This window comes from Eubalaena glacialis, chromosome X (genome assembly GCF_028564815.1).
Source record: "Eubalaena glacialis isolate mEubGla1 chromosome X, mEubGla1.1.hap2.+ XY, whole genome shotgun sequence".
In the NCBI taxonomy this organism is placed as follows: domain Eukaryota; kingdom Metazoa; phylum Chordata; class Mammalia; order Artiodactyla; family Balaenidae; genus Eubalaena; species Eubalaena glacialis.
Genome location: NC_083736.1, coordinates 10,403,074 through 10,428,635, shown reverse-complemented (window position 1 = coordinate 10,428,635; position 25,562 = coordinate 10,403,074). Strand labels below are relative to the sequence as shown.

Sequence of the window (25,562 nt, the reverse complement as noted above, 5' to 3'; positions counted from 1 at the left end):
CTTGTATATTTCTTTTACATGTATATATATGTATAATATAAACAGAATACATCTGGATTAGTACATTTCAACTTTTCATCAATGTGACTTTTATCTCCTATTTCATATAAAATAACAAAATATACAGAGAGAAGAAAGGAGACATCTGTTCATCGTACACATAAAGTAAATAAAAGTTCATGTATGGCTTTGCAAAGGTAGATTATGACGTGACTTTCATACTTTATTTATTTAAAAGCATCTTGAGAGAACGTGTTAGTGTGCTTACGAGAGCGGCCATGGTGGTTGAATGTCGCATTGAGAGTCCAACATTGGGATCCCCAGTGGTCTTTCCAGTGGCTGCCTCGGCAGCTTTCAGGAGACAGATGTAGTTTATGACCACTTCATCGATCTTCGCGACAATTTCCTGCCGCTGTGTTTCTGAGTTCACAACTTTAACTAATCGCATGCAGGCTTCTGTTAGGCAACAGAGCACTTGAAAGCTGGAAGTCATAGCTAGGAGCATCTCCTCTGGACTCTTCTCGGCCATTGCCATTTTCCTGCAGGCACTTCCCAACTGTCTGGACTCAATGGATAACAGCTGCTTGTACTGAGAAAGTGTTAGGTCATACGCTTCAAGGCGTGACTCCTCTTTCTTCCCCTTGGTTGCCCTGACAAGGCAGAGCAGCTCATTGGCATCATTTTGGGCTGCGAGGAACCCATCGGGCATTGCATATGTGCTCTCCTTAAGGGCATTTATCCTTGCAATCCGGGCATCAAAAGCCAGGTTGCTGAAGTCCACATCATCTGGGCCACTCAAGTCTTCGGCCCAGACCTTCAGCACTGAACCTCTGGACAGCTCCCCTCCTTTCTTCTGAATTCCAACAGCCAGGGGTGGGCTGGTTGGGTCTGGCATGGCTTGAGCCATCTGTGGTCGAAAGAGGCAAGAGACTTGGAGGGTGGCCTCTCCCTCCTCCTCATCCTCGTCACCATCTTCATCCTGCCCTCGGTTCAGGAAGCAGTAGCTGAAAGGTCCCCGGCATCTCCAATTGCTACCTTCCAGCTTCCGCAAGGGCAATGTCCTATACAGCTTTGAGTTTTTGTGAGCCGCTGGGAACCTTTTGCTGGGAACTTTCCCCTCAGAGCTAAAGTGCATCGAGCTTTGGGAAAAACTTTTGGTGAGCTTCTTCCCTAGGGGGAGTTCTGCTCGCCTTTCTGAACTGGCCTCCTGTGCTTCTGTGATACCTGGACACTTTAAGCTGACTGCACCTTTGCTTCTCTCCCGGAAGGTCTCCAAACTTACAGATCCCGAGAGGATACTGCTGCTACGTCTCAGAGCCCTCTGGCTGGGGGGTGTCCTGAGGCTCCCCCCTCTCACATCCAGTGGCCACCAGCTCACAGCCTCTCCGTAGGCCTGGTTTGCTTGGGAGAAATCATTAGGGTCTTGATTTGGAATTGGCACCTTTGATTCCGAGTGAATGTTTGATGGTAGCAGGGTGGGATCAGCTTCAGGATGTTGAGACCAAGCTGAAGGCATGCCTCCTCGTCTCTCCTTCCCAGGCTCTGTCAAAGCTACACTAGGGGTAGTAGGAAAACAGAGAGAATCATTAAGCACCTCATGGGTGGTCATTTTTACTAAATCTCTATGTGATGTCTGTCATCTCCCAAGGATGTACTCTAGAAGAGCTGCCATCTGCCAGGGTCGACCTGCTTTCCAAAGACGGCCTCCTGAAATCTTTTAATAGATTTTAATTTTAATATATTTTAAGAAATACTAGAATCTCTTATTCCTGAAACTATTGATTCATTTGGCATTGTCTAGAAATCACAAATATTTTGAGGGAGACAGTGGAATTTTATGAATTGCCTTGTTCCCAATATTTATCTGTTAAAGCTTAGACAAATAATGAGCAAACACACATCTTACATACAGATTATTCAAACATATTTATGACATTTAAGTTCCATTTCAAGGAGTTAGGTTAATCCTGGCATCGGTTACCTTCTTAAAAAGAAGTGACCTAATTTAATTAATGCAAATTAGGTATATTCACCTTTTAAAGAGGACCCCATGAGGTTTGCCTGGTACAGGGTTTGAAGTTGAGACACTGGGGAAAGTCCCAGAAAAGTTGTCACGTGAGGACAATAATCTCCACCTCACAGAATTTTTGTGAGAAGCAAGAGGTAAGTTAGGTGAAAGCTCTTTGTAAACTGCAAAGTGTCCTTTAATGAGTTTAGAGGTAAAGATGCTAGTTGGGAGGTGAGTTTAGTAACATTCATAGATGGGCTTCCCAAGGCAGGTGAAGCCAGTGGTGAGTTTTGAGAAAGGCGATAATCTTAAAACGGCGGGAATGGAAATTAACCAATATGAGGTCTCACTAACATCTATTGACCTATATGGAAAAGACGCTACTGAGGATATAATTTGAAATTGGAAAGTATGAAATAGTGTCTGCTTTTGCCACACGATGGCCGGCCAAGTGGATCTCGGAGATGGATAGGTGCCCACTGGGTGGCAGAATGGTGAAGGCGGGCACAGAAGGTGGCTGTGTTCGTGCTTCTACCTGCGTCTATATTTTATTATTTTGGGGAAAATAAAGCACCTCATCGTGCATCCCCCCCAAACCTTCTAGACACTGCGGTAGGCCAGACACTTCAGAATCCTCGTCTAGGAGAGTCTTGCAGAGTAGGGAGGGCTCTGGAAGTATTGCTGAGAGGCAAAGGATCTTCCCCAATCTCTCCCACCTCCCAGATCCCCTGCTCTAATTTCCTTCCTTGCCTCTCAAAAAGGAAATGGCAAAATGAGAAATCCGATGTCTTGAGAAGGAAATCAAACTTCTGTGATTCTAGGCAATACGATCTTAGAACTAAAAGTTGCACTGGGCGCTGCTGAAAGTCTACATTTAGAATTTAGGGAAAAAATGCTGCTCCATCAAATTCTAAAAGCAAGACAGAGCAGGAAGCTAAAGGCCAAAAATGCCATTTCCACTACTGTCCAGACCTAGAAACTTCAGTATTTATTCAACACTGGGGGAACGATGATTGACACTTAACCTGGCCACAGTTCTGCAGCCTTTTTAAAAAAACCCTTTTCCTTTTCTTCCAGACTTTCTGTTTTTAGGTTTGTTGTAAATTTGGTTTACGTGCTCCTGGCGGGTAACGCAGAGCGCTAAATCCATCATTGCTGTACCTGTGGTTTCCTTAATCTTGGGGAGTCGGTGACATCCGTCTCTCAAAGTGCCAAACAGGGGCTCGGCATTAATGGCCGTGTGCAGGGCAGGCACCGTCACCCGCGGACACATCCCTTCTGTCTGTGGGTGTAGTTCCTTAAAGGCGGCTCCGTGGCTGGGAAGGCCGGTGGCTCTCTCCTCGGAAGGGTGCTTCCCCATGGAGGGGCAGAGCGGAGACTCCACCGGGGTGGCACAGGTGCTGCTGCTGCTACCCGTGCCACAGCCTGCGTCCACCGAGGAGCCTTGAGAGCTCTGTAGAGAAAAATGGCCCTCGCTCTGCAACGACGACATCCGCTTGGCCAAGTGGTAGTCACAAAGGCGGCCCACGCTCTCCTCCGCCTCGGGGAGCTTGGAAGGATGGTCACAGGTGGACGGGTCAGCATCGTCCGGGTTACCCAAGTCTTTGGCTGAAGACACACAGGTCACCTCTGTTAAGAAGTGGTCCCGCTGGCCAAGTCCTGAAACCTCAATGGCTTCTCCATCAGGAGCCCCATCGTCCTTCCCTTCGGTCTCTGTGGTTCCCATGGCCAAAGCTCTGGGAAAGGTTATCCCCGTTGCTGCTTCCAACCCACTCTTTTCAGCCACAGCCCCCTCAGCGGCCACGTACCATCTTTGGCTGTCCTTGCGAAAGGCAGTTCTCTCCAGGTTCAAAGTGCTCAGGTGTTGACTGTCCCTTGAAGACACACTAGCAAATTTACCTTTGGCGTCCTCCTCCGCCTCTGCCGTTTTGGTCCCCTGCTGTTTCTTCCCCGGCATGCTCCCATTAAGGGATGCTTTCCCCTCCCCATCGGCCGGCTGGCTTTTCCTCTTGCTGGTGCAGGAATATGCCATCGGCCCAATGTGCAGTTTGCCAAAATAGTCAGTGACTGACTTAGTCTCCATGGTTTCCGGCTCCATCTCCATGTGGTCCGAGTGAAGTATCTGCTTGGAAGGCACAACTTTGGGCGGGAGGTCGCTCACCGGACGGGCAGGGAGGGCGTGGGAGGCCTTTGGAGGCAAGGCCCCAGCTGGGCTTTTGGAGGTGGGGAACTCTGTCTGCTCTTCCGCAAGGGGGTGGTAGCCTTCGTGAGTGGCCAAGAACATGCGGGAGAGGTTCTCTGACTGCTTCTGGGCCGTGGCCAGTTCAGAACTCTCCGTCATTTCAGAAGAGTTAGTTTCATTGCCCGAGTCTGAGGAGGACTCAGGACTATAAGCCCGCAAGATGGCTACACCTGCAGGCCGTAAAAACAAGAACCGGTTAATGGATGCATCACAGGCACTAGGAGACATGTAAGAAAATGGGACTCACTATTATTAAAAAAAAAAAATACCAAGTTTTTCCCTTTTCAGTAAGGACTCTGAGTTTATTGCACAGCTGTTCCGGAAATGGGGGGGAAAAAACGTGCCACGTGTTTTAAAAAAAAACCACCAAGGACACCACACACACAAAAACCCCACGATGGTAGTTTCAGCACGTTTAGGAAACGGGACATGCGTGACATGAAGGACACGTGACAGGACTCCAAGGGCGGATGGCTTGAAAGGATGAAATGATATGGCTATCAGTGAATAAATGTAACAATCGTGAAAGAACCTGAATTGTCACTGGTCTGCTGATCTTCTGACACGGACAGAGCTTCTAGAGTGTCCAGCGTGGAAACGACGGCGTCATCCAGGCCCTTCTCACACTTGCCCTCGGCGCTGGTGGGCACAGTGTCGATAAGGGACACGGGGATCTCGTCGTTCTGCAGGGTGCCACCTGCCTCCTTGTCCTCCAGGAAGGAAGCGGTCTGGCTCTGAGAGTCCTCCTCGTCGGAACTATCTCTGAAGCCAGGCGGGGGCGCGGCGATAGCCATGTTCAAGGAACGCAACAGGAAGTCATCCTCATTGTCGTCCCCTTCGGGAGGGGGCAGGGACGTGAGGTCAATGATGTCATCGCTTGAGCCAGACAGGTTGAGGATGGCCGGCTGGTTCATCTCTCCCACCACGAGGTCCTCCTCACAGCTCACCTCATCCTCGTCCTCCGCGTCATCGGTGTTCTCTGCGTAACAGATGTCGTGCAAGAGGGGCTCCTCTATGCCCTGGGCGGCCTCGAAGTTCTTCACGTCGCCTATGTTTGCATACACAGAATTGGCCACGAACTGGATGCTCTCTGCGTCTGGAGTGAGATCCAGGCTCTTCGTGTCATTGGCACCGCTGATGTAGAGATTCCTCTGCTTCTCCAGCAGTTCTGGACTCTGGTCCAGTAGTCTTTCATAGCCGAGAGTCGGGGGAGTGATACCATCATCCAAGGCGAGATCTCCAAAAATAAAGGACACTTTAGCTCCTCTTGGAGGCTCCTGTGCTTTCTTTAGAGCTTCTGGTCCTGAGAGAGTCAACAGGGACCGCTGGGCTAGACTTCTGTAGTCTGCCTTGCACGGAGCATCTCCCGGCTGGGTCAGCTGCTGGCTGAGTTCGTCTGCGTCATAGGTGTTGTCCATATACAAGTGCCGGTGGTGGTCTTTTGGACACAAGGTGCCATCCGGAATCTCAACTGCCTTCTGCTTTGCATCTATATATGTTATCTGCGCTTCTTGCTCCCCTTCGCCAATGAATGTGGTCACTTGGGGTATACAGTTCCAATCTGGGCCAAGGAGGTTATGCTTTCCTTTATTTTCAGTTCCTAAAGAGAAAGAGTCATGCAAAGACACATTACTGTGCTGTCTGGTTTCTGGGGGGCCTTGTCTCTGTTTCTTAACTTAATGGCTTGTAGCACCACTTTTGTGAATACGGTTGTTATTCAGCTTTCCAAATACGGTAGCGGTCGATTTAGGCTTCAGGTGCAAGGATTTCTTGGTTAGGAGAATTGATACTGCAGAAAATAGAATTGCTATTTGATAAAACAGAATACCATCCGAGAGTAGGGAACTACAGTTTACTTCCATCTCATCTCTGGTTCTAGCATTAAAAGGCCCCGTTTATGTCTATAAATGTGAATATACAACATGCCTTTAAAATTCCTTAAAGGCGATAGTCCAATAGGCTGTTATTCCAGAAAACAGATTGCCCTTTTCTTTGTGAGATCTAACATTTCCCGGTTTGTACAGGGAGATGTTGGACTTTTTCCTCATCGAGTTAAGAGAAGGTCAAGGAGCCTCATACTTCTACCACGTGTTTTAGGAAATATTGTAATGATAAGGTAATAATAAATATATACATATAATGTATATTCATAAAAACTAATACTACATATTGCAATGGTGGCACCAAAACTTCTCTCTTTAGCCTTTTCCTGTCCTTGTGGGTGTGCATATTTTTTACGCATAAATGCCAGTGCGCATGCCTGTAAGCACACACGCACACACAGGTAGGACGTAGAAGGCGGAGCATTCACAGGTAACGTACCCTCTCTGCTATTTCTACGCATAGTTAATACTTTGATGAATTTCCATTTTTACTTGTATTGTGAAAACTCCTGAAGATTTGTTTGATGTTCTTCAAGAATTAAAATTGCAAAACTCTAATTTAAATACCATTGTTTTGTTTGATCTTCAAGGGTCTTCCAATAGAGAATTCGGCTGTGGAGATTCTGCTCTGATATTTACCAAGACAGGGCAGTGAGTCACTGTGTCAATACTGCTTTGTCAATTCCAGAGGTGACATTTTGAGGAAATGTTAGGGTCACAAATTGTCCCATTTGTTTCCTCAAATTGCCCTCTGGCCCAAGTTTGAATAATACTGAAATCAGATATACAAGAGATACGTGAAAAAATTCAGTTTTACTGAAGAGGTTTTGGCTCTCTCCCAAATATACAATGGACTCAATGCTGCACAATGTTCCGAGTCATTTCACTCAATACGTATATTTTTATGAATAGCAGGTAAAGATAAAATTTTGAAGACACTGAGTTACACACCAGCCATACTTACGTGCTGCCTTATAACAAATACACCTGTCGGGGTTCAGCACTGTTTTATTAACAATGACATGGATTATGACTGGCTCTGTGTGAGTGAGTGTGTGTGTGCGTGTGTGTGTGTGTGTGTGTGTGTATGTGAGGAGTGTGGATTGTTGGGAGGAGGGAGAGCGGTTCAGCAAAGTTGTGAGACAGCTCTGGGTTTAAACCAGGGGTTGGCAAGTTTTCTCTGTAAAGGGAGGGCCAGATGGTAAATATTTTAGGTTTTGTGGGCCAACAGCTCAGTTGAGCCACAGATGACACATAAGCAAGTGGATGTGGTGACTTGAATGGTGACCCCCTCAAAAGCTAAGAATGTGACTTTATTTGGAAAGAGTCTTTGCAGATATAATTAAGGATCTTGAGACGAGATCACCCTGAATTATCTGGGTGGGGCCCTAAAATCCAATGGAAAGTGCCCTTATAAGAGAAAAGCAGAGGGAGATTTGGGCCACACAGAGAAGGAGGGAAGACCGTGAGAAGACAGAGGCAGAGACTAGAGTCATGCAGCTACAAGGAATGCTGATGGCCACTAGGAACAGGTAGAGGCAAAGAAAGATTCTCCCTGGAACCTCTGGAGGGAGTGTGGCCCTGCCAATGCCTCGATTTTGGACCTCTAGCCCCCCAAACTGTGAGAGAACAAGTTTCTGTTATGTTGTCCCCAAGCTTGTGATACTTTGTTACGGCTGCCCTAGGAACCTAATACAATGTACAAGTTTCAATGAAACTTTATTCACAAGAGCAAGATTTGATCCATGGGCCATAATTTGCCCACCCCTGGTTTAGACCAACAAGAAATCTGAATAGGTCAGCAGGCTAAAAGCAAGTTAATAGACTTTCCTAAGGCTCAGAGATGCTTAGCTATGTGGGTTCAGGGATTTTGAAAGCACTTGAAGGGTTAATTTTCAAGATAGCGAAGAAGAAATAGGGGCTTACTGTTCCTGGTTAGAGATCTTGATGAAGGTCTTTGATCAATTTGAGACAAGAAGAAAATACATACTCACTCTTGGCTTCCTTCCAGGAGGGTGTACTGATTTGGCTTCTGGAATGGTTTCGGAAACACAGAAGGATGTCTCCTTCTAGGGACGAGCTGGCCTCAACAGACTTTGCTCTGTATAGTTTTTGAGTCTCAGGAGGCCTCTGGGGAATTTCTGAGGAGAAGGGAGCCCTTTCAGCCATTAGAGGATGCTAAGTCCCGAGCTGCAGCTCTGCTTGGGTCAACCAGTTGCTTTTTTGGAGTGTGCCATCTCTCTCACTCGTCCTCCCTTATTAAACACGCACACGCACACACGCCCGCCCGCTTGCGTGTGCTATTTGGAACATGTGCCCTCGCCCTCATTCTCACTGTCGGACCGAGAGAAATTACCGAAAGGTTGAAGTTCTAGTCTTTCTCCACAATAATATAATACTTTTTGGAACTAAGTTTTTGCCTCTTGAAACTTTATTCAGCATCACATTGTGAGTCACTATAAAGTCACTATAAAGACAGAACTGAGGCCCCTCGGTTCTGTAACCATTTGTAGAATGGTAGGTTTGGCTTTCTTCTTGCACCCATACAAACTTAACAGTCCATGGGGAAAAGGTTTGATTTTCACGAGAAACTTTAAGATTTTAAGATTTAAGATTTTCCAGTGTGAAAGGATTGTGTTAAATTGTGGAACTGCTCTTCAGAATTTCAAGCGTCAGCGTTCAGTTGCTCTAAATCTCCTCGCTCGATGAAAACATGTGGTCGTAAAAATATTTACCACCTCCTTTTTGAACCTACTTATTTTTAATCATTTGTGTCTCTTAGAAACAACAGACACTTCGAGGTGGGGTGGGATGAAATCTAGCCGCAAGTCCCAGCTGCCTTCCAGCAGGCCTTGCTCACCTCTCTTTCTCTCTGGTTTTCCTTTACCCTTTGACGGCAACTGTTTCCACTTAACCAGCCGTCACAATAAACCGCATGCCAGTCTGTCTGTGTGTGTGCCCAGCTACATATTACTATATGTTCATGGAATAATTTCTGTTTTCTGCTTAGTTTAAAACGAGGGGATCTTCCTTCCCTTCTTTTTCCTTTCCCCCTTTTCTCTCAGTAACAGTGACAATAAAATTTGTTCTTAAGAATTTCCCTTTCTTTTAAAAGAAACCCTGATTATACTTTTTTCATGGGTCAGTAGCTCTGGCTTGAATGGTAGGGTCTGTGCATCAGCCATATTTCCTGAGGGTCCACTATAGATGGAGGAAAAAGTTCAAACACTGAAGAAAAAGGTTCTAGAACATGCAAACTATTATATATAGAATGGATAAACAACAAGGTCTTACTTGTATAGAACAGGGAACTATATTCTATATCCTGTGATAAACCATAATGGAAAAGATTATGAAAAAGAATGTATATCTGTGTATGACTGAATCACTTTGCTGTACAGCAGAAATTAACACATTGTAAATCAACTCTACTTCCATAAAATAAATTTCAAAAAAAAAAAGTTCTAAAATAAATGAAAACCATCCACCCTCAAAGAAACTATCAGTTTAACAGCTGCAGCCCCCCTTATCCTCACTTTGGAGCTATTTCTCCCTGTCAAGTCGCTGAGATGAATTATTTGATCTTTGCCATTTTGATGCTTCTGCTAAAAAGCTAAGATGGCTTCCAGGGTCCCTTCTAGAGTCCGAAGTACAAGGGCTGGGCAATTCTCAAGTCTTCCTGTTGTAAGGCTCCCAGAATCCTGGAACCTTAACTAGGGACCAGCCCTAAAGCTGGGGGCTCACAACCCCTACTGGGCATTCCATCCTTAGTTCTCTGTGCCCTGACTCACCTCTAGAAGAATGAGGCAGTAAAAACTTAGCCGTAAAGGCTGAGGCCTACACCCTTCACAATAATTAAATCACTGCTTTGGAAGCATGCACCCAACATTGCCAAGTGATGTGTAAAATATGATGGCAAAATCAACATCTTCGTTAAAAAAAACTAGACCATATCAGAAGTAATTGGAGGGTTTTGTGTTACATTTGGACACTAGGTGTTTTTAATGTGTACAATTTTAACTTTTCAAGAAATATCCTGATTATTGTTGTCGGTGGCGTGGGGAAGGGAGGTCGGTGCCTCGTGAGTTTAGGAAGAGAATACCTGTCTCCTGGGTCCCTGCGTTTTTCTTGTTGGCCATGTTAAATATCGACCTCCTGGAATCCACAAGCAGCCGGTAGTATCCAGCCGTTAAGCAGGCCAGGTTCATGGCATCGGAAGATTCCATCAAGAGCGTGATGGGCTACACAAAAGAGAATGTTTTGGTTAAAACCATCCCTCCTTTATAACCTCCCTCAAGGGACAACGGCTACGTTTGTGCTTATGAAATGTGAACAAACGGAGTTTTGGAGCGACTGTTTCATTGAAGAAACACAAATGGGGGAAAGGTCAGGTATAACAGAGAGCCTGACTGAAAAACGTTCAGGTGACAACATTTTGAAAGCCTAGACATTTGGAATCTTTCCCAAGTCATATTGGATTTAAAAAAAAAAGACTGGCTTTGTTCCAAATAGTTAATATTTTTAAAAGTCAAAGTTAAGGAGTCAGTTACTAGTTGTGAGCCCGCCATCTGAAAAAGAATCACAGGAAGATTAAGTTTGGGTTCGTGGTGAAAATTCATGTTGAAGTGAAGCAAAAATCAAGTGGAAATTACTGCTAAGACTGAATGAAAAGTGTCAAAGAGATCCAGGAAAATGATGCTTCTAAAAGAAACTGTAAATTCAGAGGAGGGCAAAACAGACATGGGAGTTGAGAAAAGGCCCTGCCAGAACTTTCTGGAAACTATGAGGTTACCATATAACTGGACGTGGATCTTGGGCATATAGGGAAGCAATTATCCTCGTTGAGTAAGGAAGGGTGGACTTGCTGGTGTGTTCTTGTTGAAAGAGAGAGAAAGTGAGAGGGAATTAAGGGAGCAAAGAACAAGCAGACACCCAGAGAGGCACAGAAACAGCGAGATGACAGGCCTCTTGCTTTCACTGCCAGGGGTAGCACCCTGGCCTTGGCTGGTGAAACCTAATTTCCATCCAAAGCCCCTATACTACTTGATGTGCTGCCTTTTCCTTCCATTTCAACTGTGGTCTCCCTCCAAGCCACCCCACAATTCTTTTCAGTAGGCAGGAAACCGTCCATAGGGTCTTGTCACCCATTTCTGTTGGTGATAGATTATCCCTGTTATCAGGTCTGTGATGACTGCACCCGATATACCCTTTCTTCCGCCTGTTTTCCATGACAGGCTATTGTTCTCAGCATCTTCGGTTATGGACCGGGACAGGCATGCCAAGTCTCCTCTTGGACTTTCTTTGCCATGAAGTCAAGGGCAGCGCCCTGGATTCAGCCCATGAAATGCTCAGGCCAGCGCGCCTGAGCTCCATGCTCGCCCTTTCACGCTCATCTCTTCCTGTTGCACAGCACACTGAGGCTCCCCTTTTGCTGTGCAGAAGCCCTTTCCCACATTCTCCTTTACTCTTCATCCGCCCCTCCCACGCCCTGGTGGGCATGAGGCTGGGAGCGGGTTAGGGGTAGGGGTAGTTCTCATAGCACCCCTCCTGGTTCACCCTGTTTCCTGTGGACTCACTGTCTCTCTTTGGATCCAGTGCCTTTCCTCTATAGAAACATCAGATACATTAACGCTGCCAAAATCCAATGACTCATCTATTACAAACTGGGGCAAGAAGGTGGGGACAGGGGACCTGGATTACTTCCTGTCAACTTCTGTCTGGGGAGGAAATGTCTGCCCTCTGAGGACAATCTCAGATAGTTGTTTCCAATGAAATGGCCGTGATATTAAAGGGGCCAGATGTTCAGCCAGCACTAATCGCTAGAGCATGAAAAGACAGATTGACTAAAATACTGTTTTTCCAAAAGAATAAGCACATACGGATGCAACCTAACAAAAGGGAAAGGGGGTTCTGAACAAAGTTGGGAAAAATCTCCCTGACTCTATACAAGAGCCACAGATTCTAGAAAGTAAGTCGGGAGACGTGTCCCCTACTCTCCATGTATGGTTCATGCACTCTGGAGCCAGAAGGGACTTTAGAAATGAACTCGCTTGCTTTCTCACGTAGAGGTGAAGAGATGGAGCCCAGAGAAAGAGAGTGACTTGTCCCCCAGTCACACAGCTATCTAGTGAGGACTGGAGCCCTCACACCTGAGTTGGGTGGACTTCTTCTGCACCCGTTGCGCCTTCCATGCGCTGCACATGTTGCAATTTTGCCTGCTTTATAAACATCAGCAGCATTGTCAGGAAGCAAGGCCATGTTCAAGGCCACGTGTCAGTGTCTGAAAGACTCACCTTCACGTCCAGCACATGGAGCTCCACCCTCACCAAGCTCTCCTCTTCAGTAAACATCTCAATCCTATTGACGTGGCTGAAGTCAGCTAAAAGAGCCACCAGATTGGTTTTGGTGTTTATGACATGGCTTATGCCGTAGCGGGGCCCCACCAGGAGGGTCACTTCTGAGCGCTTCTCGGCCTGCTGAGAAAGAGACGTCGACAAAATATTAAAAATACTAGACCTCTGGGAATTCCCTGGAGGTCCAGTGATTAGGACTCCGCACTTTCACTGCCCCGGGGCCCCGGGTTCAATCCCTGGTCGGGGAACTAAGATCCCGCAAGTCGCGTAGTGCGTCCAACAAACAAATAAATAAATAAATAAATAAAATTAAATAAAAATACTAGACCTCTGAAGCACCAGGCAAAGTTGAACCTGAGAGTCTGTTTTTATAAGATCACATTTTCTTTAGAAAGTATTCCTGGGTTACATTGTACTAAATCATCCAATCAGAAGAACCAGATATATGATTGCAGCGAGGCTCTGATAAATTATGAATAATGTAGAAAGTAAATGTTATCATAGCACATATATTCATTATCATGAGAAGCTTTTAGAAATGAGGATTTTTTTTCTCTTTTTTAAATCATTCTGGCCCAGTGATTTAAAAGGAGGCCACTGTGAGAGCGCATTCTCTCGGCTCTTCACATTTCTTTTTCTAGGGCATTCTGCAGTGGCATTATCTAGCTTAACATTTCTTCTGATATTTTCACACTGGGGTGCAGTCAATTAGAAATAAGGGCTGGAAAAGATTCACAGCTGATTTGCTTTTGTCATCAAAGATAGCTCATTCAAGACAGCCTAGGCAGTGACATTTTGCAGGCCTCTGTGGCTTCCATGAAAAAGCAAGGAAAAGAAATTACCACTAATGTTGCCTTGAACACACGGCCCCCATACAGTCGAAGGTCACTGAGGAACTTGAGATAATGGACCTTGGCTTGCAGTGCGGAGAGCTGAGGAGAGAAAAGAAACCTCAGGTGTTCACTCCATCGGGTGTGACTGTGTTCCTGCTGGACACCAGCCGAAAACAAGGGCAAACGAGAAGGATGCTTCTACTGCCAACAGACGGGGTGTGACAAGGGCTCTTCATGAGGAATGAAAGTAAACTGATCTGTATTTGGTTTCCTGATCAAGGGCTGCAACAGGACATCTAGATTTAAATCTTTTCGTTTTGGGGGAAAAATATGGATTTGCTGGGCCAGAGCATTCAACAAGTCAGAATGAGATGATAGAACTCTCCACTGCAATGGCTGCCTGCAGAGTTTGTGGGAGCTGTTTTGAATACACACCTGCAATCCATAGAAAGCCTTTTAAATGGGCTCTTCACTCCCATCTTGTTTCTTCCAGTCTTTGCAAGTTTTTAGGGAAAGTGAACTTTCTGAGCACCAATCATTGTGGAAATGTTTGAACTCACTATCTAAGTCAATTCCAAGAAATGACTCCAAGAATTCAATTCCAAGAATCTATTGATTCAATTCTAAGAATCTATTGAGTTTCATGAATGATTGACAAATGAAATTTTATCCAGGTAAAATTGATCTTTATAAAGACTTAAAAATGCAGATTCCCATATCCTAAAAAAGTACTTGATTGAAAAAAGTCCACGTTTCAATCTAAAATATGATACAAAACTACTAGACATGAAATAGATAAACAACAAGGTCCTACTGTATAGCACAGGGAACTGTACTCAATATCTTATAATAAACCATAATGGAAAAGAATCTGAAAAAGAATATATACATATATACACACACACACACACACACACACACACACATATATGTATAATTGAATCACTTTGCTGTACACCTGAAACACTTTAAATCGACTATCCTTCAAAAAAATTTTTTTTTAATTAAAAAAAAATGAAAGAAAGAAAAAAAAGTCTGTGTTTCATACCAAATGTGGCAGGAAGGTTTGTTAGGGGTGAAATTTTCCAACGAGGTGTAGAACATCAAGTAGCAAGGACTGTAAAACTCTGTTTTCAATTGCAGATAACTTGCCAACTCATTTGTCAACCGTACCTCAATGTGCTATCCTTTATATAATTGTAGTTTAGAACCAATCATCCAGCCGACTTCTTTCAAAAATCCAAAGCACTTTGCAAATTGATTTGAAATCAAACCACTCACTCTTAACTAGAAAAAAAAAGACCTTTATAGAAGGACAGTGATAGATGGACTGATCTTAGAGCAGTTTTCCAAATTATTACAAAACCAGTGGGCCAGGCTTGGAAGAAAATCACACCAAGTCAATTAAAAGAAAGTAGCTTTGGGCAAGTCAGAACTGATACTTAGAACATCTTGACCCATGACATCCTGCTATATTTCCATAAGCTGAATGCTTACAGAAACTGGGAAGTAAGTCAAAGGTGGCTGATAGTGTGTCAAAGTTGATCACACGTTTAAAAAAGTCATTGGGGGTGAGGGGGGAGCAGAAATAAGTATGTGTTAGCCAGTAAAGAGGACTTAAAATCAGATACTAAGTAAGACCAAAGAACTACCCACACAAATGATTTGTATTAGAGTCACACACGTTTCTATGGCTGATGTCATTGAGAAACTGTTCTTGGGTTGTCAGACTGCCTCCAATTTTATAGGTCCTGGACTTTAAGGCTCCTTCTCTTTCTGGTTCCTGAAACCCTTTGCTTTTATTACCAATAAACATAACTCTCTATTCTGACCAACAGTATATTTTAAAATGTCCTTTGTGTCTCTTTTACTTGATTTAAAAAAAAGGAGATTTTAACACTAATGATGGTGAATGACAGAACTAAGTTTATCTTCTCTCTAAAAGTAAGATTTAATTCAGTGGTTGTCAATTGGGGGTGATTTTGGCAAAATCCAGAGACGTTTTTGTTTGTCATGATTGAAGGGGTGGGTGCTACTGACATCTCATGGGTAGAGGACAGCGACGCTGCTAATATCACACAGCGCACAGGACAGCCCTTCTTCGCCAACAAAGAATGAGCTGGTCCCCAATGTCAATAGAGCCAAGGTAGAGAAACCTTGGTTTAATTCATGTGGCATCTAGTCTGCAGGGACCCTTAGTGGCTGCTGTGCACTTAAGCTGGTCTGAGTGGTAAGCGAAAATATGATGAAAATAAGAAAATATTGTGCAATTCTATCCTCTAATCCCAAGGTCTCAGAGGCTTTGCAAGGTTCTCCTGCATGCACACGTGAACGCACACACAATCCGTACAATAAGGAGTCTATAGCTTGCAAGGAATAAATAGGCCTCCATTAGAATACTTATCTTTCATTTAGTCTTAGAAACATATTAATAGTTAAAAAAAAGAAGGTTATATAGTGTTACATCCTCTGCAAATCTGGTGCTAAGTATTTTATTCATGGGCTAATTTTAAACATTTAAAAAAATGTATGCAAGCCTCTCTTTTTAAAATCCATTTTCTATTAAGATGCAAATGTGATACCTTTTTACCGGGTGGTACCAAGTTTTGATTTGCTTTGACAAGGTGTGAAAGTGCTTTCTTTATGTTCTTCTCTTTCATGCTTTGCAGCACAGCAGAGGGAAGAAAGGTCTCTAATCCCCATTCTTTTCTGCAATAAAGAGCATATCTTTAATTTCACATTCTTGTGATGATTAGGTATCTAAGACAAAATGGCACTCTGATGTTTGTTGGAACAAATGAACTCTTGGTAAGGCAGGGAATGGAGACAAGTCCCCAATTAGGGAAGCAACTTTTAATTTATACTCAGGAAACATACTATTTGATCATTAATCCATATGTTTGCATTTTAAAAGAAATATATTCTTCACTCTCCAGAGAGAAGGCTAACGAGGCATTTGGTACCAATGGAAATTGAACAGACACTTTATCCAACCCACCTCTGAGTCTCTTAGAGTTCATTCACATATCTGAGTTTGTACTTCCAACACCAATTTCTCTCCATCCCTTTGTTTATTCCCATTGCCACCTCTCCCTGTCTGCCCACGCTCTGTCTTTCTGTCTTCTCTTAGAAGGACGAATATAGCTCCTTCATGCTCCCAAACCATTCTTTCCTCGCCATCTCCCTCATCAATGGCGATTTCTCCAGAAACACACAATTCTCTTTTCTCCCACCCAGATAGTATCTAACTCCTTCCGTCAACATTTCTTGCTGAGGAGGGGAGGGGGTTGCTGGTATGGAGTCAGGGTAGGGTTCAGGACCCTTAAGCATGTCTGTTACTGACAGGGAGATGCAAACATCACTCATAGGTGTGGATATACAAGGAAAAAAACAAACAAATGGGCCTGGGTTAGTATATTCTTGCCAAGAGCCCATGTTCCCAACAATGACTACAACCCTATCCTAGGAAGGTTCCATATTTTGAATTCTAGGAAATTTATCCTGATTGGTCATGTGCCCAACCAGTATCTTTTAAATTATGTGAAGACTTTCGAGAAGGTTCTGGTTATCTCTCCAGCTCCAGATCCTCTCTAAAGAAGGGTAGGAAGACAGCTTTCCCCCACTTGACCATTCACAACCTTTTCACTAGTTAAGATGGTATTTTTTGTGATCACTGCTTTCTTCCTTCTCCTTCTCCTCAACTTGTACTTATTATTTCCACCCATCATTTGGCACTCCTTATGGGCTACCCTGTAACTCTACTTGTATCATTATTTTACATCATTACTTTTCATTCTCTGTCTTGTCTTTATAATCAGATCACAGATTCTTCAAAGGTTAAGATTATAATTTACAATATTTTCTTTTCTCTTAGTATAAATACAGTAAGTCCCCTACATACGAACCTTCAACTTGCAAACTTGCAAAGATGCGAACATGCGTTCGCATCAACGTCAGGCATGAGTGAAACTGCAGGTTGCCCTCTGTGTCCTACTGCTGATGATCCTTCAGCTCTACCATCTCCTACTTCCTCTCCCTCCTCCAGTCAGTAACTCTTCTTGCCTGTTCACTAGATGCCAGCCCCCAAAGTACGCCAGCTGTTGTACTGTACTACTGTACTTTTCAAGGTACTGTACTGTAAGATTAAAAATGTTGCCTTTATTTTTGTGTTTGTTTGTTTTTTATGTACTGTTTGTGTGAAAAGTATTGTAAGCCTATTATAATACAGTACTACATAGCCGATTATGTTAGCTGGGTACCTAGCCTAACTTTGTTGGACTTAGGAACAAACTGGACTTACCAATGCGCTCTCGGAACGGAACTCGTTCGCATGTAGGGGAATTACTGTATCACATAAAATGCTCAATGAACATTTGTTGGGTGAATGAATGAATGAATGAGAACATTAATTAATCATCGTAGACTCTGTAAGGTTCTTAGGCAAGTTAGTTATCTCTGGAAGTTTTTGATTGTACCATGCTCAACCTGGTAAAATGTGGGTACAGAAAGTAGGAACAGAAATGCATTTCGGTTGTCTGAAAATCATCTCAAGTTGTGCAGGCCACCTTTTCCAGTGGGATCCAGTTTCATCTGTTCCTAAGAACCTCAGAAAGGGGAATGGATGAGGGTGTGAATGGATCCACTGAAGCGCGAGACCTCTTTGTGAGCCGAATCTCTCTCGGGCTCCAGTCCTGGCATGTGTGGCAAGAGAGAAAGAGACAAACCATCTGCAAAAAGGAGTGGACTGAGATTGGAAGGCCTGGGGTTCTCAAGCTGCACACAAGGATCTGTCCCTAGGCAGTGACAGGAGAACCGAGGGTGGCAAGATCAGGGGCGCTGGGAGTCAGCAACCTGGCGCTCTCATCTTCCCATCTTCTCATCTTCTCATCTTTGCAGGCTCGCAAACCCATTGAGAAGAAGTCATTTTACTCCGTGGGGGTCGACCTGGCGCTGTGGAACCCAGAAAGGCTTTACAGGCAGCCCATGGGAAGCTTCTGTGGGATGTGGAGTTTCAAACAGCCATACGCCACTTGGAGGTGGAGACGGAGCAGACGCTAAGGCCTGTAGTGTTACGTGTTCAGCCCCACCATAAACTTTGAAACATGAGTATTCCTTTTTTCTTAGCATTAGAGCTGCCAGGATTAAAAAAATGGTGGCTGCTTTAGGCTACTGGATCACCTTCCAGCAGGAAGCATACAGATGGGGAGATAGAGGGTTCTCTTTTAAAGGATGACTCTTATATAAGCTCGTCAACTGAAGGCAACATAAACTGCTTTTTTCTAAGAAGAGGGGATCTTTTCCTGCTAAAGAGGTAGTACACTGCTGTTGTAAATGCCATATTCAGCAAGAGAAGGCATTTATTTTCCAAACAGCATTTGATTCATGAAACAAAGTTTGTGTGGCATCCTTTCCCATGCTGTCACAGTTCTTTATTACAACTACCATCCTTCCTGATTAGGACTCAAAGAATTACTTTTTATACTGCATTTTGATCATCTAGAAGTAATCTCTGGTTATGCACACCATTTTCTAAACACAGGTCTTCAAATGATCACACAAACTATAGCACGATGTGGAGTCCCACCGCCTGTGTTCGAATCCTACCCCCTCTAGTTAATAGCCAGTGTGACTTAGGCAAGTTATTTAACCATCTGTGCCTCGGCTTGCTCATCTGTCAATCCTACTGATTTCATAGGAAGGTTTTGGGAATCAAACAGCTTAATGTCTGAAGAGTGCCGAGACCAAAGCTTGGTTTAGAACCAAGTTCATTTAGGAATTTAAAAATGTATGTTTCATTTTAAATGTGACCCTCAATTTAACCACAATTCTCTAAAGGTGGACTATGTAAGAAATGGTCTCTTCCACCGAAAATGAACAGAATATTCATATATTTTGCCTCTGGTTAACAAATGCTCTGCCACAAACAACATCAATTTTGGAAATAGACACACACATCAAAAATACCCTTAGGCATTAAGGAGGCAGCATCTTTGTCTCCGAAATGGCTCCGAGAGTCAACACTTACTCAATGTACTTGAGGGAGATTTTCTGCGTTTGCTTGGTGGTCACGGTTGCAATGTACATTTGCAACGCCGCCAGCCGCAGGGCAATGTCATATTTCAGCTCCGGCCCAAACCGCTCCTGAACGACATCGTTACAACTCTGAAAAGAGACCAGCAGAGGGCGCAGCTTGTCAAAGGATGCACTGCGTTGCCTTAGAGGGACAGGTGACAGGCGTTTCCCCACTGTCCCACCTTCACTTCCAAGGCAAGGGGCTAAATGTGGAAACATTTTCACCGCTGCTTAGAACCGAGTCAGTATTTAAGTGCACGCACAAACACAGAGACCACACAAAAGTTTAACATTCATCATGAGCGAGCTGCTATTTAAATATTTAGCTTTTTGTAAAAATAATGAGGAAATTAGGAATGGAATTTCCAAACACAGGTGCCACGACTGAACACGTGAAGCCCTAGTAGCATGATGTGGCTTCTGTAGCTAGGCTGCCGGGATTGGAATCCTGGGTTCCAACCCTCTTTTTCCACTTTAAGAGGAAAGAATCCTCTTTCTCTACTTACATCATGTGACCTTGGGCAAGGCCCTTAATTGTTCTGTGCCTCGGTTTCCCCTTCTGTAAGTTGGGGATAATACTTCCCATTCGCAGGGTTGTGACAAGGATTAAATGAGTTAACAAGCCCTCAGAATTCCATCTGGTAAATTGGAAGCACTCATACATGTTTAGAGCTGTCATCATCAATGTCACCCTCTTGCTATCATCCAGAGTGGCTTCGGGGAGGTAGAATGAGCAAGGTGATGGAAAGCAGCAGCTCTGGACCTACACCTGCCTCGGGGTCCTGGCTTTACCGATGGCTACCTCTGTGCATAACCTTCAAGCAGTTTACTTCGCTCTTGCAGCTTCAGTTTACTCATCTGTGCAATGGGGATTCATACCAACGACTTGGCCGGAGTGGAGAGGGTGGTGAGGATGAGGTGAGATGCACGCTTTGTCACAGCGCCTTGGCGCACTCAGTGGAGGGTGGCTCTTGAAATCGTCAGTCCGTTCCAGTGGTGACTGCCCCCACTGAGACTTTGAGGGAGTCTCTCGGCTTTAGTTTGTTCACGTGTAAAAGGGTGACACCTACCTCACAGGGTTTGGGGTGAGCATCAGACTGAAGAGGGGCTGAGAGGGTACTGTAACGTGTCAAGCCCTCCAGGACCACAAGCGAAGGGTCTGAGGGCGCCATTCTCACTCCTGCATGGAGCAAACACTGAGCCGAACGTTGATGGGAAGCACGGTGCTGCTTAAGTATATTCTGCACGTGTGTTTACTTATTTTCGTTATTGGAAACTAGGCTCTTGGGCTAGAAAATATATTTAGCCTCTTTCTCCCTTCTTTATTCTCTGCCTTGTCCCCAAAAGACTTCAAATGAAAAACTGTATCAGGATTTGTTTGGCTCCTTTCTAAGTACCTTTACGACCACTTCATGGATTGATTCTACTAAATGGGAACATGTACCCCATACGGTTTCTGCATACAGTATTTGCCCTTCGGATACGTCCCCCTGGGACCCTACCTGCCTGCTCTGGGTGCCTGCCTCTCAGCCCATCCCTCACCCCCAAAAGTGAAGCCACATTCCCTTCCCTCCATCCTTCACATGGTTTTCCACCTTCTCTTTTCCTTAAAATCCTACATCTATCTGGATTGCACTGTACTCCTGTTGGAAGTGGGTCTGATTAGAGGCAGGAGACAAGGTAGCTCTGAAGGGAAGCTGCCATTTTGTTTTGCTAGTCGTGGATTTATTTATTTGCTAGTCTTCAGTTATTTCCAAGAGCCCAGGGTTGTCCACAATGGGGTACCAGGGGTTTGAGGGTCCAGATAGGGTCATTTTATAGTCTCGTGAGGGATGCGGGTGAGCAAGTCTCTTGGCAAAGTGCCAGGCCATAACACGCACTCGAAGAACCAGTTTTTTGATAAACCATTTTGATAGATCACTTTCTTCTAGGACTGCTATTGCATGACAGATTTGAAACAGGATTTTAGCACAGAATTTAGAGACAAAAGCTCCAAGTTGGATCCTAGGCTCTGTCAACTACCAATCAAATGACCTTGGATGTGGCACTTCATCTCTCTTGAGTCTCAGTTTTCTTATCTGAAAAAAAAAATGGGCTAACAACAGCTAACTCTCAAGATTGCTAGCATACCTGCAAGGATGTTTCATAAAATGGAATGTGCTTTATAAAGGTGAGTCATCACTATCACTTGTCCTCTGAGTTGTGACTGCGGTTGTTTTTTCCCACTCCTGTTACACCCTGTATTCAACCAGACTTCTGAGTGGATTCTTTTGTCAAGGTGATTAGTCACTTAATTACATTATATAATTAGTTCAGACTGATCCCGGAGAACTAGTGTGATGTCTGACTTATATATATTTTTGGTACAAATTATGCATTTATTACTCTCAAGTACATTATTTAAAATATAGTTATACACACAAATGGCAGTCATTGTTTTGCTAAACAGAGGTCTCGACAGACTCCCCTTTAGACCTACAAAAATTCATTTATAATGAACATGTGAGATATTAAAAAGGAAACCAATACTGCTAAAGTGTTTGAAAACATTTTGTAGCCTTATCATCCTGTTTACCAATTGGTTTAACCATCTTTGTTTTAATAGACAGTGGACAGCTAAATGTCAGCATAGCTTATTATAATTATGAAATAGAACAGTCTGGATTATTAGGGTTTACTGTTATTATATATGCTGCAATCTGTAAAATACTTCATGGTCCATTAATGGCTAGGAGATTCTTATATATTATCACTATCGAAACCTCTGTGGTCATTGTCATGGCTTGTCAATGGCCACTGCCCTCATTAAGAGCCCACTAGGCTGAATTGATTTTTGTCTGTGTAACATGATAGACATTGTTTCTGTTTCCTCTCTTGTTCTCTAGGCTAATTTCATTGCATCTTTTTAGTACCTTAAAATCAACACTCGGACACAGCACCATTCGCAGGCCCACTGACATATGCTACACAGATATGTAATTTTAGACATACTGCACGTTCTGTGATACAAGGCATTTTGAAACAGAGGGTCTGAGTCCAAGAAATTTTCATTTCCTGTTCTCAGTGGAGGATATATGAGATGATGGTAGATTAATTTTGGCCTCTATCGCCCACCATAACATGGCTCCCCCCTTCCCCCCCCCAGCGCTGGCTACTCCTTGAAGGGATAGCTAATCCACCACCTGTGCAACACCCAAGGGGGGAAAGCAGAAATGTCTTCGGTCTTCAGCTAGTCCCAGGGCAAGAGCCCCAGACAGGTTTTCCTGTTCTCAGGACAGTCCCACAGGTAGAAAAGATGTGTCTTTTGAACAAGAAAGATTCCCATGAACTGCATTAGATTAGAGCAAACACCCTAAGTGCTTAGCAGTACTCCTGGGCTACTTAAAAGGTCTCCCCTCCCCAAGACAAACGCAACCGGGCTCTTCTTTTAGAAATGCAATGGACTTGTGATGTTGCAAAGAGAAGCCAAGTAAATGGCTTTAAAGCATCATCTTGTTAATGGGATGAGTATATAATTATAGAGAATGACAAGTGAATGCATCTCACGTTCTACAGCCACGTACTGATCGGCACCTGTAACTGCTTATTTGCAACTAACAAGCTAAAAACATAGCACGTGACATGAGTTGCCGTGGCAGAGCCCCGAGTTGGTTCTCAGAAGGAATATGGGAAGATGCAGTAATAGATCAGCTGAGAATCAAGCTGTCCCGTGCAGTCAGGTCTGGGTTACCTGGCCTCTGGGGAAGAGGGGATGTTATAACCCAGGTAACCAAAGTTTAACATTTAAGTTCATTGTTCTGGGTAGAAAATGGAGTGAAGTGCACTGCACATTTCTTTATTTGATAAACAGGGTACATGGAGCAGGATTTGCCTTTTTCTGATGACTCCGGGTTATCTTCATAAACAGTAATCATCCTTCTGAGCTGTAAATACCACACCACAGTCTCCTCCAAAGACCACTGAGGTGGGGAACATTTAACAGGCCTTTCCCTGAGTGCCCCCATCTGCTGGAATGTTCTAGTATGTTCTGCTTCTTTCTCCTCCCACTTAATTTCTGTTCTCCAGGGCTTATTGCCATTTAATTTATGTCACTGTTCCTAATTTCTGACATCTATCTTGTCTACATCTCTCTGCCATCTTCTATCTGTTTTCTTTTCACACCCAACTTTTTAAAGATTACAAAAGCTTTGAAATATACAAGAAAATACTGAGAATAGTAAAACAAATACCAGTATATCAACTACCCAGAGTTAACAAATGTTTCTTTTATTTTTCTTTTTCCTACGTTCTTTGCTTTTTATTTCTTACTTAGGGCTCCAGCAACCTTTGGCTTATACAGATATCCCCCAGCCAAAGAGAGCATTGTTTTTGGCCTCACTCTTGCGTTTTCTCCTTTCTTTGCGGTGGAAGGTTACATTAAGGTTTACAACCTCTTTGAGTAATTCTAATGTAGATGCTTAAGCATTAGGTAAGTGGGTTCTTACTGTTTAATGTGATTATATTGGGAATTTAAGTAAGAGTAATGGGAAGCAGTTACAGAGAAATATAGGAACATCGCCTAAATATCAAGCAGATAAAATTCCCTTTGGGATAAACAACTAAGAGTCTCATTTCTGGAAGTCTTGTTTTTTGAAAATTATATCCCAGAATCAGATATAGACAGTCTGCAAAAAGATATATCTTCTTAAAGTTTTACTGCCTTGAAATGAATAATTCCATTACAATGAATATCACGATATTTCAGAACAATCTAAGCACCAAATAAATGAATGAACAAAATAAGTAAATAAAGGAGAAGGGAAAACTCTTTCTTACAGGAGAATGCCAACAAATAACTGAAGAAGAAATAATGGAATTAGACAAATCATCATTTTCAACCATCGCAATAATATTTGGGCAAGAATCATCAACGAATACTAAAATGAACAGGTAAAAGGATAATGAGAGTTGCAAAGTGACTTTCCGCAAATTACTTATTAACTATAAAAGGAAAAGTGGTAACTTCTGGAGAACATCAATTAATATGAAGTTGACAAGAGTCAGTGTGAACCTTACCACGAAGGGGACAAAATGACATCACATGCCTCCTGATACGATGCACTAAGGAGGGCATGGAGTCATTCATGTTGTCGTTCTGCCCCCGATGCAGAGCCTCAATCTGATCATGAGAAAACCCCAGAGAAACCCAAATCGAGAGGTTTCTACAAAATAACTGATCAGCACTCCGCAAAACTGTCAAGGTCGTGAAAGTCAAAGAAAGGCTGAGGCATGCTCCAGACTGAAGAAGACTAAAGTGACATGCCAACTAAATGCAAAGTGAGATCCTGGAGTGGATCCTATCCTAGAAAAAATTGATATAAAGGACCTTTTTGGGACAATGGGCAAACTTTGGATACAGACTGTAGATCCAATAATGGAAATGGATCAGTGTTAAATTTCCTGATTTGGTTAATTGTATAATGATTATATTAGAAAATGTTCTCATTACTAGAAAATATACTGACGTATTTCGGGGTAAATGAGCATGGTTTTGGTACCTGACATTCATATGGTTTAGGAAAAAAATCGTGTGTGACGGGGGAAGGGGAGGACGTGTGCACACGCTAAAGATAGGGTAAATGTAGTAAAATGGTAACAACTGGTGAATCTGGGTAAAGGATATCAAAGAGCTCATTTACTACTCTTGCATCTTTTTCATAAGGCTGAAATTATTTCAAAATCAAAAGTGAAAATTTAAAAAGCACCATGGAACCTCGCTCAATATTTTGTAATCACCTACAGGGAAAGAGAATCTGAAGAATATATATATATGTATGTATGTATAACTGAATTGCTGTGCTGTACACCTGAAACTAATATAATATTGTAAATCAACTATAGTCCAATACGAAAAAAGCACCATGGAATCCTTTTATAATACATTGAGCTTGGGGTGAGGGACGAAGAGAGAGAAGATCCCAAACGAAAGAATTCAGGGGGGAGAACCCCACAGTTAATCCATCCCACAGTGTTAATATGAAACGTGCCCTGGTTCTCACGTACCTGAACATACAGATACTCGAAAGCAACTGGGTCTCGCCTTAAAAGGTCAATTGGATCCTTTGGGACGAAGCTAATTCGGAAAAGACATCTCATCTTATGCGAGCTGGGCCTCTGGGTCACCTAGAAGAG

At 43.5% G+C, this 25,562-nt stretch overlaps 1 protein-coding gene across 1 annotated transcript in view; it reads right to left on the bottom strand.

Moving 5' to 3' along the window:
• Positions 1-223: 223 nt before the first annotated feature.
• The window catches only part of FRMPD4 (FERM and PDZ domain containing 4), a 174,482-nt gene continuing 149,143 nt past the window's right edge, over positions 224-25,562 (bottom strand). Inside the window, exons 8-16 of the mRNA XM_061178868.1 lie at positions 25,434-25,553; positions 19,345-19,481; positions 15,902-16,028; positions 13,329-13,418; positions 12,427-12,609; positions 10,236-10,374; positions 4,783-5,850; positions 3,170-4,420; positions 224-1,551 (exon numbers count right to left, since the gene is read on the bottom strand). Coding sequence (XP_061034851.1) covers positions 224-1,551; positions 3,170-4,420; positions 4,783-5,850; positions 10,236-10,374; positions 12,427-12,609; positions 13,329-13,418; positions 15,902-16,028; positions 19,345-19,481; positions 25,434-25,553 — 4,443 coding nt within the window. The remainder of the gene's footprint in view (positions 1,552-3,169; positions 4,421-4,782; positions 5,851-10,235; positions 10,375-12,426; positions 12,610-13,328; positions 13,419-15,901; positions 16,029-19,344; positions 19,482-25,433; positions 25,554-25,562) is intronic.